A 14,461-nucleotide genomic window follows, 5' to 3' on the forward strand; every position below is an offset into this window, starting at 1 on the left:
GAGTTAAGTCCTTCATGGTAGATAGTTTCTATTGCATTTTTGTCTTTATTATGGTTGAATCTGTTTAAAAAATTTTTTTAAACATAATCAAACTCGGGTGTCAAGTCCCACAACTCCATGCCAATGGTGTCCCTTAAGTCTTGCTATGCTATGCTATTCTAAAGGTGATTTATATTCCACTCTATTCCTTGCACATTCAGAGCGGATTACATAAAATGAGGTAGATAAAGAATGTTAAGATGTCTTAGGGCTCCTTTTATCAAGCCGCACTAGCGGTTTAACGCACGTAATAGTGCGCGTTAAACCGCCGGCCGCGCTAGCCACTACCGCCTCCTCTTGAGCAGGCAGTAATTTTTAGCCAGCGCAGGGGTTAGCGCGTGATGAAAAGTCACGCGCGTTAACCCCGCTAGCGCGGCTTGATAAAAGGAACCCTTAGAGTTAGGGATGGAGGTGATTAATTGGAGGACCATCTTTCAAATAAGTATGTCTTCATGTTCTTTCAAATATGGTGTAGGTTGATGCAACTAGCATCCAATTTTCCAATGTTCCAATTTTTTTGCTCTTGGTATTCAAAGGATAGGTGATGATGATTTTTGAAATTCACTTTTTTTATCATAGGGAATGATAAGATATATTTCATGCTAATTCTTACTTTATTTCGAGTTTGAAAAAGTAGGCATCTGTTGCTGATTGTCTCTTGACTTTGTCCTGTTAGTGATTTGTAGACCAAGCAGACAATTATGAATTTGATTCTGCTTTGGACAGGTAGCCAGTGTAATTCCCTTAACAGTGGGGCTACCTTGTCAAATTTATTTACTTTATAAATCAGTCTTGCTGCAGTGTTTTGTAGGAGTTGCAATTATTTCAGGAGTTTTAAAGGGATATTACTGTATATGGAGCAGTAATTGATAAGAGGTAACAAGAAGGCTTGTGCTATAATCCAGAAGCTGCCCTGATTCCTGTTTTTAGTAGCTGTGGTCCATGTGTAGAGAGGCTATTTTGCTTGGAGATAAAATACGGTCTTATTTAAATTATATTTTGAGTTGGATACTGTGGGCTTAGCAGAGGGAAGCAGACTGCAAGCTCTGAATCCCCAGCAGCCCTCAATTTTTTATATTCACACAACCAACTTGAGATTTTGGTATTGGGTTTAACTGAAGCCAGGTGAGTTTTGGTTTTGGTCACAAGTTTTCAGACAGTTTTGCTTTTGGCCCAAAGTGAAAAAATGCAGGGAGGGAGGGAAAGGGGAAGAAGATGCCAGACCTCTGTGGGAAGAAAGATGAGGAAAGGGGAAGGGCAGAAAGAGGGAGGGGATGGTATACATGGATGGAGAGGAGGGGAACAGCAGAGCAGAGAGGAGGAGAAGATGCACATGGATGGAGAGGAAGAGCAGAGAGGGGGAGAGAGAGAGAGCAGAGAGATGGTGCACATAGATGAGAGGAGGGGAAGACATGGAAAAGTAGACAAATTGAGAAGGAAGCAGAAAAATAGAAGAAAGTTAAAGGTTAATGCTAAAGATGGATGTTGGGCAAAAAATGTAGGAGAGGAAAACAGCAAATGGATAAGAAAGACCTGGAAACAATCAAGAGCACAGACAGAAGGAAGTGCAACCAGAGCCCGGGAAAAGATGATTAGAAAAATAAAATCACCAGACAACAAAGGTAGGAAAATGATTTTATTTTGAATTCAATAATTAAAATAGGTCAGTTTTGAAAATTTACCTGCTCTCTTTACTTTGCACTGTTCAGGAAGAAATGCATTTCTCTGTTTTTCTGGTAGTGTGCTGCATGCAGAGTCTAGTATTATGGGTTTCGATTGTGCACATTAGGACATTTTGTTTGTGCCCTGTATTTGCAAAGGGTTCATTGTGTGACCAAGGCAAGGTCTTCTGGTAGGAATAAAAATCGAGAAGCGATATTGGCATCATGGCTCCAAGCAGGAAAATACTTGTAGGCTCTCCTTCAGCCCTTTTGAACCTAACATGACCCTCGCTTAAAGGTTAGCAAAGACCACTGCTGTACGGCAACCAATGAAGGCGTAATAAGAGTGGAATAAGGTGGTTGTAGCAGCGAATATGGCAGAGTAACCCAAACGTAATGGAATTTGCGGGTAGATGGAAACAAGAGTTGTAAATCCTTTGGAGAGACGATTACTCATTAACAATTCTAAAGCAGGTAAATAAGATGGTGCCATCTCATGAAGAACTAGGAAAATTGTACACACCTTAAAGTTACACCAGGCAGGAATTGGTAACCAATGAAGTTTGGTCGGAGAAGGGATGACCCCTATTACATTTCTTAGTCCCCAAAATAAACTCAGCAGACGTATTCTGTAGTAATTGAAGGAAGATTTTAAGAATGAATTGGTGGTGGGGGAAGAGGAAACGAAGGTAACTTAGCAGAGAACTCAAGGTTAACCTTATAAACTTTGACATGGAAGTACCAGACATAACCTGGGAAGAAAACAAAGTGGGGGTTTGTAGAGGCTCGTTGAGAAAGGCAGTGTGGCAAAAAGTCAGGGAGGGTGAGAGGCAAGAGCGAGAGAGTTTGTTAAATGAATATGGTACTCTTGTTTGGCAAGTGCAAGAGCGGAGTGGAAGGAGGATTTGCAATTTATGAAATCTGCATGAATGTGGGCTTTTAACTTAATAAACTATTTTGTATTAAACAGATACTATAGATGGTTTTACTTATCAATTCACCGTTTATGTAGCATTAGGACCGTGACTATCCAATACAAAAATCCTGCGCGCCGTGAATCCAGGATCGCCGCCGTACCTCGCCACCACTAGATGGCGCTAAAGTAACAACAGAAATACAGGACTCTGCAGCGCCTCTCTGTCCTCTCATTTGCCTCCTGCAGGCCGTCAACTGCCAGCGCATCTCTCCAACTCCGTCCCCAAACCAGCCCTTCGTTATACCTTTTAACACCCCACGTGACCCGCCGGCAGCCAATCGGTGCAAAAGGCCGAGCTGTCCCTACGGCCGCCATTAAAGAAAGGAATCCGTGAATTTCAAATGAAAGAAAAATACCCGAGAAAGCCCTGACGGGAAAGCAAGCGGCTGTGAGAGTGAGGGCGTTCCGTGCGCTGCCGGTGCTCGGGAGGAAATGCCCGGGGCCTCCGGAGCGCGGAGGGGCGGCAGCGACGGAGGCGGCGCGGGCCGACGGGTGGCGGAGGAGGAGCAGCAGCAGCAGCGGCACTGGCACTGGCGGCAGCAGCAGGAACTCTGAGGGGAGTGGGGCCGGGGAATTGCCGAGAGGCACCGACCGGGCTGGCACCGCAGTGCCGGGTGCCTCCTCCCCACCGCGTTCCCGTCCTATTTTGCTTAAACGAATTTTTAAGAAAAACAAGGGAGAGAGGGTGGGCCTCCCTTCCAACTTATTTTAAATATCGTAAATTATTGTCGCTGTTCTTTCGGCCCGCCGCCCCCTTCCCTCCCTCCCTCCCCCCTTCCCTCTCCCCTTCCCTCAAGATGTGAAGCGGGATCGTACGGCCCCTGCTGCCCCCGGCTCGTCTCCTTGCCTCGGCCGGCTCCTCTCGGGCTCTTTTCTTTTTCTTCGGGACTGGCATAATGGCGAGTTGGCTTGGTTTGTGAGGATGAGTTCATGTTTCGTACCGAACGGGGCCAGTCTGGAGGATTGCCATTCCAATCTTTTTTGTCTGGTAAGTGAATTAACACCCCCCTCCCCAAATAAACAACAAAAAAACTAAAAAGAAAGGGAATGAGAAGCAAAAGCAGCCATTTTCTCTCTTCATGGCCTTGTCGGGGCCTTTAAGGCCTGGGCTTTGTTAAAATTGCATTTTTTAAACTTATTACTGTATGTTGTGTTGGGTGAGAGACTAGGAAGGGGCGAGAGGAAATACCAATTCCTTTTTGGCACCCCCACCCACGAAAACCAGTAACTTTTCCCAGTCTGCTACTTTACCTCTCGTCGTGTCCCTTCTCTCATCTCCCCTGACATTTTCAGTGTTTTGGTAGCCAAACACAAATGCATTCCTTAAAAATATCAAGTGGGGTCGTGTTTTTGTCTTACTGGAGACTCTATACCAGCTTTATATAATGTATGATCTGTAGATGTTGAGAAATTAACGTCTTTAAACCCATTGGCTAAAATATATATGATCGATTTTGGTATTGCAAAACATTTGCATTCAGTTGGCATCTAGGAAAATGTCACTGATTTTTCTTTTTTAAATTTGGATTTGTTGGAAAACTGTGGACATGTCTAAGAAACTGGATATGCTGAGTTTGCAGTTGGTGGGGAAGGCCTGAGGTCTTGTTCGCTGAAGCATTGTGGAAAGATGAGACTCTAGCAACTGTTGCAGCTTCTTTTTAACGGGGGAGGGGGGGAAGAAGGGGCCATAGCAAAAAAATTTCTAATAGGCCATCAGTGTAGGTTTGCATATGAAGCTAATTTTTAACTTTGTGCAGGGAGTAGTTCAGAAGGTTGGAATAGTAGAACTAAAATGTTTAAATGTAACCTTTTCGCTTCTGAGCTGCAAGTTTTAGTTAATGAAGGAAAGGACTTTTCTTCCCCTGCCATATCTCTTGAAGGCAGGATGGTGTTTGGAATACCAGTTGTTACTAAGTGATAACGGTGCTAAATCTAGAAATCTTTATATTGCTTTCTTCCAAGTAATTCTGTGATGTAAATAGGTTCCCCCCTCCCCTCTAGCTGTCAAACTGGAGGAATATTTTCGAGTTTAAGCCCTAAACTGTGGTTTGCAGCAAAGAAAAATATGGTTTTGGAGGCCTTTCCTGATGAAAGGAATACTGTTGGTTCACAGTGTTTTAAGTTTTTTCCTGTAGTCGCCATAAAAAATTGTTTAAAAAAGATATAGCATGTTGTCAGCTTTTCATAGAGCAATTATTTTGCCTTGAAGTTGACATTTAGTAAAACAGTAAACTTTTATTCAGTATAAAGAAGCTGCTACTATTTCACTTAGTGATGTTCAAAATTGTGGACTTTTTAAAAAACATATATAAGCTGCTGACCACTGGATTTCATGCTTGGCATAGCCTTTATGAGTGCTCAAAACCATTTGAACTGAAGATTCTTGAGTCTAGCCTAATAGTTTTTTCCCCCTCACTAATTATATAATCATTGCAATTGGGTAGTGTTGATTTGCTGTAGCTATTTCTCTTATAGATTATGAAATTATTGGTACACTAATGTTAAAATAAGTTTGCATTCAGAAAGGGTATATGTGGCTAGTTTATTAATTTTGAGAGATGGCTAGACTATTCTTTTCCTGCATCAATAAATCTGGGCACAGCTGAAATTCTGTTCCCTTTGGTACCACTGTTTCTGTTTATTTCCTCCTTTTAGTTGCCATTTAGCTCTGCTAGGAGCTTTGTTTTTCTTTTGATTATCTCCATCTTTTCTAACAAATATTTCAATGTCTTAGTTGCTCTATGAAATTCAGCTGCAATCACAGCCCACCCAACATTTGATAAAAACTCAGAGCTGCTGCTATTCTGTAGCCTCTTACTCATTCTTTTATTTCTTGCTATTTTCACTTCTCCCAGTTATATTTGTATTTCGTGCCTGGACTGTCTTCTTAAGGCCTAATTTCTGTACTTTTCTTTCCAACTAGTTCTGTGCTGCCTTCATCTATAAAAAACAAAACCACTACTGTATATTTCTTAGGTTGTATGCAATTGGCTGGCTGTTCATACTTAGGTCTCAGTTTAAGCTGTTCGATATTTTACAAATATCTCTTCTGTTGTTCTTCTGTTCCATTTTGGTTATTTTTATCTGTATCAGTCTATATCTGTATCAGTCCTCTCTTCCCTATTTGTGTTCAAAATAAAATGGTAATTATTTCTCCAACTTTCTTCTTGTCACTGTCTGTCTTTACCTGGCATGTCCCTGCAGTTGATCCATGCTGTCATGTTAGAAAGTTTGGCTTCTAAGATTAGTCATCTCTCTGAATTATCTGCATGACCGATGTGCAAAATTTTTGTACAGTATATTGGTAATACAACATTGTATACCATACTTAAAAGCATTTTGTAAAACTATATAAAATTTGCTAAAGCTGTGTTTTATTTTTCAGGCTGATTTAACTGGAATTAAATGGAAGCGGTATGTATGGCAGGGTTCAACGTCTGCTCCCATTCTCTTTCCTGTGACGGAAGAGGATCCCATCCTAAGCAGTTTCAGTTGCTGTTTGAAGGCAGATGTGCTGAGTGTTTGGCAGCGAGACCAGAGACCTGGGCGCAGGGAGCTGTGGATATTTTGGTGGGGAGAGGACCCCAACTTTTCTGATCTTATTCATCATGATTTGATAGGTAAGAAAAGGTGAAATTTTACGTTATTTTAGTCAGTAGTTGTATGTTTTACTATTAATCTCACTCCGGTTTCTGTTTATCTTTAACTGTGTCCAGTTTCTCACTCTGGTTTCTATTTTTCTTTAACTGTGTCCATTCTAGGAAGTTATTTTTTATGTAGATGTTTCCCATCCTTTTGTAGAAGGTAAAATTTTACAGTAATTCATAGTATACAGTAGTTAAAGTTGGAGCACTATTAGAGAGGTGACAAATATTTGTGTTTAACATATATACATATTTACTTTAGGATACATAACCACTCTTAGGCTAAAAAAAGCACCCCTCCATATTTCTTATTTTTTCAACCATTTTTTAACTCCATGGATAGGTCCAGAAATTATGCTCCAAATGTTAAAAAAAAAACCCAGCTTCATAAGCAGCGTAAATAGTTTGTAGGCAGTTGGATGCTGTTGCCATATGCTTGTGGTATGGGTTCCCAGCCAGTCTTGACATATTAGAGCCTAGAATCCCAAACTGGAAATGGGACTTTTACTCTTAGGGAATTTAGTGTTCTATAAGAGAGAGTTTTGTTTTTTAAGTGGTCTTAATTTTTTTTCTTGTAAGGATGCTATAATTGTAACATGCACTGGTTTTGCCATTTTGCCAACTAAAGTTTCACTGTTGATTGTATCCATCTGCCCCTGCTTAGCAGGTACAGCTTTCCCTTGGCGTTTTTAATATATTTCCTACTGCATTGATTTTCTGCTTTGATGACAAGATATAATGAAACTTCTATTCGTGGACAACTTGTAGCATATTATGTAAAGTTTGGTTATTATGCATTTGGACTACTGTAATGCCCTTTTTTGTGGCTTGCATCAAACTTCATTACAGACTTTATAAGTAGTTCAAAAATCTGCTGCATGTATACTTGGAGGATTGACTAGGATTGATCATATTATGTTTCAGTTTATTAAATTTCATTGGTTACCTGTTTGGCAAATTCAGGGCTCCTTTTACGAAGCTGCGTTAGCGGCTTTATTCCACGTGACTTTTTAGCGCGCGCTAACCCCCGCGCTAGCCGAAAAACTACCGCCTGCTCAAGAGGAGGCAGTAGTGGCTAGCACGGCCGGCAAATTAGCACGTGCTAAATTATGCGCGTTAAACCACTAACATGGCTTCATAAAAGGAGCCCTCAGGTTAACATGTTGCTTAAAGTGCATTATATGGTGATGTCCCTCTAAGTTTATTGTCCTTCTAAAGCTCTCAAATAAAATATGTTGAAGGTTCCCTTTTTTACCAGGTTTGTCTGGAGGACAGTCATTCACACATGTATTCTCATGTTGGCCCAATTAGGTGGAATGGTCTTCCTCTAGAATTATGAAAACTACATTCCTATCTTCTTTGTAGGAAACAGCTAAAAACTTAATTGGCTTTTACGGATGATGTTTGTGGTCACCAGTTTGGGGAGGTTTATATATTTTGTATGCTAACTAAATTATAGCGGTTGATTTTGTATTATGATTATATACAATTGTTTTAATAATGTGTTTATGGTTTTAATTTATGGATATTCTTCTGTGACTTGCTTAGAATAAATATAGATAAGGCGCAATATACAGTAAATGTGCTTGGTTGACGGATGAACGAACTCTTAGGCCCATGCGGAGGAAGTTTTCCAGAGCTTATGGAAGATCTCCAAGCATGTTTGGTATTCTGCAATATGACTTGACTTGCAACTAATAAGCTTTCCAACAATGAAGACTTCCCCATACTAGTTCACAGCAACATTTGCACTGAATATTTAATGAAAATGTTAAGCTGATTTTAAGCTAAGGTCTCCTTTCCTTATCCTTTACTCATATTCATGGAGGCAGGGGTATCTTTATGCACTGTGCCCTCGTTTCTGCTGAAGGTGGTTTTAGCATTTCATGTCAGTAAGGAAGTTTGATTACCTGTGTTTCAGTTGAATAATAAGATGGCAGTCAGTAGTCCAACAAGGGAGATGGGGGTTATCGCCATTTTGGTGAGAGGTCATTTATGTGTTCTGTTCAAAGAGCTCCTAGCACTTGGGCAATAGGTTTGATTTCTGGAGACTAGAATGGCATACAGAAGGGTTTACAGAAGAGGCCTACAGGGACACAGTAGAGAAGTTCCACCTCTATGCTGCCATGGAGGAGAAAGGTCTCCTGAAGGGAGAACATCGCTGTGGAGAGGCAAGAAGGGTGTCAGGTCAAAAGCGCGCCGGGACAAAGGCGCGCACAGACAACTGAGTGCAATGTGGAGGCGCGCGCCGAAGAAAATGACTGTTTTAAAGGGCTCCGACGGGGGGGTGTTGGGGGGAACCCCCCACTTTACTTTATACAGATTGCCCCGCGTTGTGGGGGCATTGTGGGGGGTTTGGGGGGTTGCAACCCCCCACATTTTACTGAAAATTTCACTTTTTCCCTAAAAAACAGGGAAACAGTTAAGTTTCCAGTATAATAAGGGTGGTTACAACTCCCCAAACCCCCCCCAACGCCACCGCGATCTGTATTAAGTAAAGTGGGAGGGGGGTTCCCCAACAAAAACCCCCGTCGGAGCCCCTAAAAACACTCTTTTTCTTCGGCGCGCGGTTTTGTCTATGAACCGGCAAGAAGTGATCCTGTAGCCAGGACCTGCCTTTCAGGGGATGCAATATCCTCTCGCACTGAGACTGTCTCTCTAGGGTCTTCTGCCTAGAAGGGAAGGGTTAGCAAGGCCGTTGTAGTTGGAGACGTGATCATTAGGTATGTAGATAGCTGTGTGACTGGTAAATTCAAGTATCACCTGCCCAGAGTTGTGGAGTCGGTACATAAAACCTTCAACTCTGACTCCTTTATTATGGTATCTCTAATTTGACTCTGACTCCTTTATTTATATGTCTATGTAGTGTTGTACTACAATCATGGTGTGGCTTCTTAGGATTTTGGTTTAATTTATGTTTGTCATTTTTGGTCAGCCAATACGGATTTAGCATTTGTGTTGTTTGTGTGTGTGTGTCCAAGGTAAGCTGTTAGTATGAATTTTCTATGTAGTATTCAGTTTTTCCCGATGGTGGAGGGGATATTTGAGGGGAAACAGGGGTTTTGTTGATCCTTTTTCTGTATGTGTGATTTATAAAATGACAGTTGTACCCTTCTTTAGGTACGGCGACCAATATTGGATGCAGTACTCCAGATGCGGGCACACCATCGCCCAATACAACGGCAGGATAACTTCTTTTGTTCTGGTTGTAATGCCCTTCTTGATTATACCTAGCATTCTATTCGCTTTCTTAGCGGCCGCTGCGCACTGTGCCAACGGCTTCATTGGTTTGTCCACTATTACCCCAAAGTCCCTTTCTTGGGTACTCTCACTCAGTAACAGCCCTCCCATCGTGTAGCTGTACCTCGGGTTTCTGTTTCCTACGTGCAAGACTTTGCATTTCTCTACATTGAACTGGGGGGGGGGGATAAAATCTGTCCTCATTCCTGCTCCCGCAAACTCTGTCTGATCCCATCCTTTCAAGACTCAGTTACAACTTAAACAACATTCTATATGGCGATACTCGAGAGGGTTCAGAAGAGAGCGACACGTTTGATAAAAGGTATGGAAAACCTTTCATATGCTGAAAGATTGGAGAAACTGGGGCTCTTCTCCCTGGAGAAGCGGAGACTTAGAGGGGATATGATAGAGACTTACAAGATCATGAAGGGCATAGAGAGAGTGGAGAGGGGCAGATTCTTCAAACTTTCAAAAACTACAAGAACGAGAGGGCATTCGGAAAAATTAAAAGGGGACAGATTCAGAACCAATGCTAGGAGGTTCTTCTTCACCCAACGGGTGGTGGACACCTGGAATGCGCTTCCAGAGGGCATGATAGGACAGGGTACGGTATTGGAGTTCAAGAAGGGATTGGACACTTTTCTGAAGGAAAAGGGGATAGAAGAGTATAGATAGAGGATTACTATACAGGTCCTGGACCTGATGGGCCGCCGCGTGAGCGGACTGCTGGGCATGATGGACTTCTGGTCTGACCCAGCAGAGGCACTGCTTATGTTCTTATGTTATGTTCTAGGTGCCACTTTCACCAATATAAATATCATAAAATATATTACGTTTTGTAATCATCAAATAACTTAATATCAAAATGTAGTCTAAAAGTAAAACATATCCTAAAAAAATCGGTTAATCAAATTATCTGTGAAATAAGAAATTTAATTATTATATTTGCATGACATATAATTTAACTCTATTAAGAGTCGGAGTTGGAGTCAGCACATTTTCACAGACTTCAACTCTAGTAGCCCAAAAATTGCTTCTGACTCCACAGCCCTGCACCTGCTTTAAGAACATAAGAACATAAGAAGTTGCCTCCGCTGAGGCAGACCAGAGGTCCATCTCGCCCAGCGGTCCGCTCCCGCGGCGGCCCATCAGGCCCATTGCCTGAGCAATGGTCCCAGTCTATCCCTATAACCTACCGCTACTCTTATCTGTACCCTTCAATTCCTTTATCCTCTAGGAACCTATCCAAACCTTCTTTGAATCCTTGTAACGTGCTCCGGCCTATCACAGCCTCCGGAAGCGCGTTCCATGTGTCCACCACCCTCTGGGTGAAAAAGAACTTTCTGGCATTTGTTTTAAACCTGTCTCCTTTTAATTTTTCCGAGTGCCCCCTTGTACTTGTGGTTCCCCGTAATCTGAAAAATCTGTCCCTGTCTACCCTTTCTATACCCTTCAGGATCTTGAAGGTTTCTATCATGTCTCCTCTAAGTCTCCGCTTTTCCAGGGAAAACAGCCCCAGCTTTTTCAGTCTGTCAGTATATGAGAGGTTTTCCATACCTCTTATCAGTTTAGTTGCTCTTCTCTGGACTCCCTCAAGTACCGCCATGTCCTTTTTGAGGTACGGCGACCAATATTGGACACAGTACTCCAGATGCGGTCGCACCATTGCACGATACAGTGGCAGGATGACCTCCTTTGTCCTGGTCGTGATACCCTTCTTAATGATACCCAACATTTTGTTTGCTTTTCTTGAGGCTGTGGCGCACTGTGCCGACGCCTTTAAAGACGTGTCCACCATCACTCCCAGGTCTCTTTCAAGGTTACTTACCCCTAGCAGTGATCCTCCCATTTTGTAGCTGAACATCGGGTTCTTTTTCCCTACATGCATGACCTTGCATTTCCCTACATTAAAGTTCATTTGCCATTTTTTGGCCCATTCTTCTAGCGTCGTTAGGTCCCTTTGCAGATCTTCGCAGTCTTCCATGGTTTCAACCCTGCGGTAGAGTTTGGTGTCATCCGCAAATTTAATAACTTCGCAATTTGTTCCCGCCTCCAGGTCATTAATAAATATATTGAACAGGAGCGGTCCCAGCACCGACCCCTGCGGAACTCCGCTCGTGACCCCATGCCAGTCTGAGTAATGGCCCTTCACTCCAACCCTCTGTTTCCTGTCTGCCAGCCAGTTTTTGATCCATCGGTGGACCTCCCCTTGCACCCCGTGTCTCCACAGCTTTTTAAGCAGTCTTTCGTGCGGTACCTTGTCAAAGGCTTTTTGAAAGTCAAGGTAAATGATGTCAATGGATTCCCCTTTATCCACCTGTCTGTTTACCCCCTCAAAGAAGTACAATAAGTTTGTGAGGCATGACCTACCCTTGCAGAAGCCGTGCTGGCTCGACTTTAGCTGTCCATTGTTTTCAATGTGTTCACAGATACTGTCCTTAATCAGTGCTTCCATCATTTTTCCCGGGACCGAGGTCAAGCTCACCGGCCTGTAGTTCCCCGGGTCCCCCCTTGAACCCTTCTTGAAGATGGGTGTGACATTTGCAATTTTCCAATCCTCCGGGATCTCTCCAGTTTTTAGGGATAGGTTACATATTTGGCGAAGTGGCTCTGCTATTACGTTCCTTAGTTCCTTGAGTACCCTTGGGTGAATGCCGTCCGGACCTGGCGATTTGTCGCTCTTTAGTCTGTCTATCTGCCTGAGGACATCCTCTTGGCTTACCTCTAGTTGGACCAGCTTTTCATCCCGATCCCCATTTACGATGTCTTCCGGTTCCGGAATATTGGATGTATCCTCTCTCGTGAAGACTGACGTGAAGAACTTATTTAACCTGTCTGCTATCTCTTTTTCTTCTTTTACCACTCCTTTTTTGTCTCCATCATCCAATGGCCCCACTTCTTCCCTTGCCGGTTGCTTCCCCTTCACATATCTGAAGAACGATTTGAAGTTTGTTGCTTCCCCCGCCAGTCTCTCCTCATATTCCCTTTTAGCTTTTTTAACCACACGGTGACACTTCCTTTGGTGTTCTTTGTGTTCCTTTTGGTTGTCCTTTGTTTGGTCCTTTTTCCATTTTTTGAACGATGCTTTCTTGTCACTTATCGCCTTTTTCACTGCAGTTGTTATCCACGCTGGGTTTTTTGTCCGGTTTTTTTTGCACCCCTTCCTGAATCTGGGGATGTACAGGTTCTGTGCCTCTTGCACCGTGCCCTTGAGTAGGGACCAGGCTTTTTCTACAGACTCCATCTTCCTTTCGCTACCATTGAGTTTCTTTCCCACCAGTTTCCTCATGCCATCATAATTCCCTTTTTTGAAGTTGAGTGCTGTCGCTGTGGATCTTTTCACCTTTGATGGTCCAATTTCCAGCTTGCACTGGATCATGTTGTGATCGCTGTTTCCTAGGGGTTCTAGCACCGCCACCTCCTTTGCAGGTCCCCCTAGCCCATTGAGGATTAGGTCGAGAGTTGCATCCCCCCGTGTTGGTTCCGTGACCAGCTGTTCCATGAAACAGTCCCTCGTGGTTTCCAGGAATTTGGTCTCCCTTGTGCAGTTTGAGTGTCCAATACTCCAGTCTATCCCAGGGTAGTTGAAGTCTCCCATCACCATCATGCTTCCGCTTTTGCATATCTGCCTCAGCTCAGCCTCCAGGTCCTGGTCAAGTGCTTCCGTTTGTCCAGGTGGGCGATAGTACAGGCCCAATTTTATGTCTGCTCCAGCTCCTCCAGGTAGCTTAATCCATAGTGATTCCAAGTCGTCCGCCCTTACTGTTGTTTCTATCCTGGTTGAAGGTATGGAGTCCTTTATATAAAGCGCTATTCCTCCACCCTTCTTGTGTGTCCTGTCCCTCCTGTAGAGTTTGTACCCTGGTATGGCCACATCCCATTTGTTGTCGTCAGTCCACCACGTTTCTGTGACTCCTATTATGTCCAGGTCCTTTGTACTGGCTATGACTTCTAGTTCTCCCATTTTGGCTCTTAGGCTCCTAGCATTAGTGTATAGGCAATTTAAGTCCTGGTTGTTTGCCTTTTCCGCTGGTTTTCCTCGTGGTTTGGCGCTCCTGCCAACCTCCTCATGGGTTGCCAGCCCCGGAGCTTTGTTGTGTTCATCCCCATCCTGCGGTGTGTCTATGTTGTCCTCAGCCTGCTCCCCCATGTTTGGATGTCCCTCTGGCTCCTTTTGCTCTCTCTTAATTCTGTTTGCTAGGTTCGTTTGTGCATTGGCTCCCTGCATTGCATCCTTGTGTCCTTTTTCCAAAAGTTCCCTCTCAGTCCCGAGCCCTCTTTCACAAATTTCTGGTTCAGTATCCTTGTTTGATACTTTGGTCCGATGTGTCGAGGTCAGGTCGACTGTCGGCTTTCCCCTTCTCCTCAGTTTAAAGCCAAGTCTATGCTGCTCTGGACGTTGCGTGCCAGCAACCTCGTCCCAGCCGTGCTCAGGTGCAGTCCGTCCCTCCTGTAGAGCTTGTTCTTCCCCCAAAAAGTTGTCCAGTTCCGTACAAAGTGGAAACCCTCCTCTTCGCACCATCTCCTCAGCCAACCGTTTACTGCTTGCAGCTCGGTCTGTCTCTTAGCATCTGCCCTCGGTACTGGCAGGATCTCCGAGAAGGCTATCCTCCTTGTCCTCAGCTTCAGTTTCCTCCCCAGGATCCTGAACTGTTCAGTTAGTGTAGTCCTGTTGTAGCTCCTCCTGCTGATGTCGTTGGTTCCAACGTGGATTATCACCGCTGTCTCCTCTGTTTCAGCTCCGTCAAGGATTCTCTCTATTCTGTCAATGACGTCCTTCGTTCTTGCCCCCGGGAGACATGTCACTAGTCGGTCCTCTCTCCCTCCTGCTATGTGACTGTCCACTTCTCTCAGGATTGAGTCTCCCACTACAATTGCAGACTTCCCCTTCCTTGGTTGTC

General features: G+C 43.6%; 1 protein-coding gene across 1 annotated transcript in view; it reads left to right on the top strand.

The window, feature by feature from the left end:
- Window positions 1–2,854: 2,854 nt before the first annotated feature.
- MED13 (mediator complex subunit 13) overlaps window positions 2,855–14,461 on the top strand; it is a 432,233-nt gene continuing 420,626 nt past the window's right edge. The window contains exons 1-2 of the mRNA XM_033922821.1: window positions 2,855–3,664; window positions 6,062–6,296. Of these exons, the coding sequence (XP_033778712.1) occupies window positions 3,599–3,664; window positions 6,062–6,296 (301 nt within the window). The 5' untranslated portion in view covers window positions 2,855–3,598. The remainder of the gene's footprint in view (window positions 3,665–6,061; window positions 6,297–14,461) is intronic.

This window comes from Geotrypetes seraphini, chromosome 15 (genome assembly GCF_902459505.1).
Source record: "Geotrypetes seraphini chromosome 15, aGeoSer1.1, whole genome shotgun sequence".
NCBI classification, from domain to species: domain Eukaryota; kingdom Metazoa; phylum Chordata; class Amphibia; order Gymnophiona; family Dermophiidae; genus Geotrypetes; species Geotrypetes seraphini.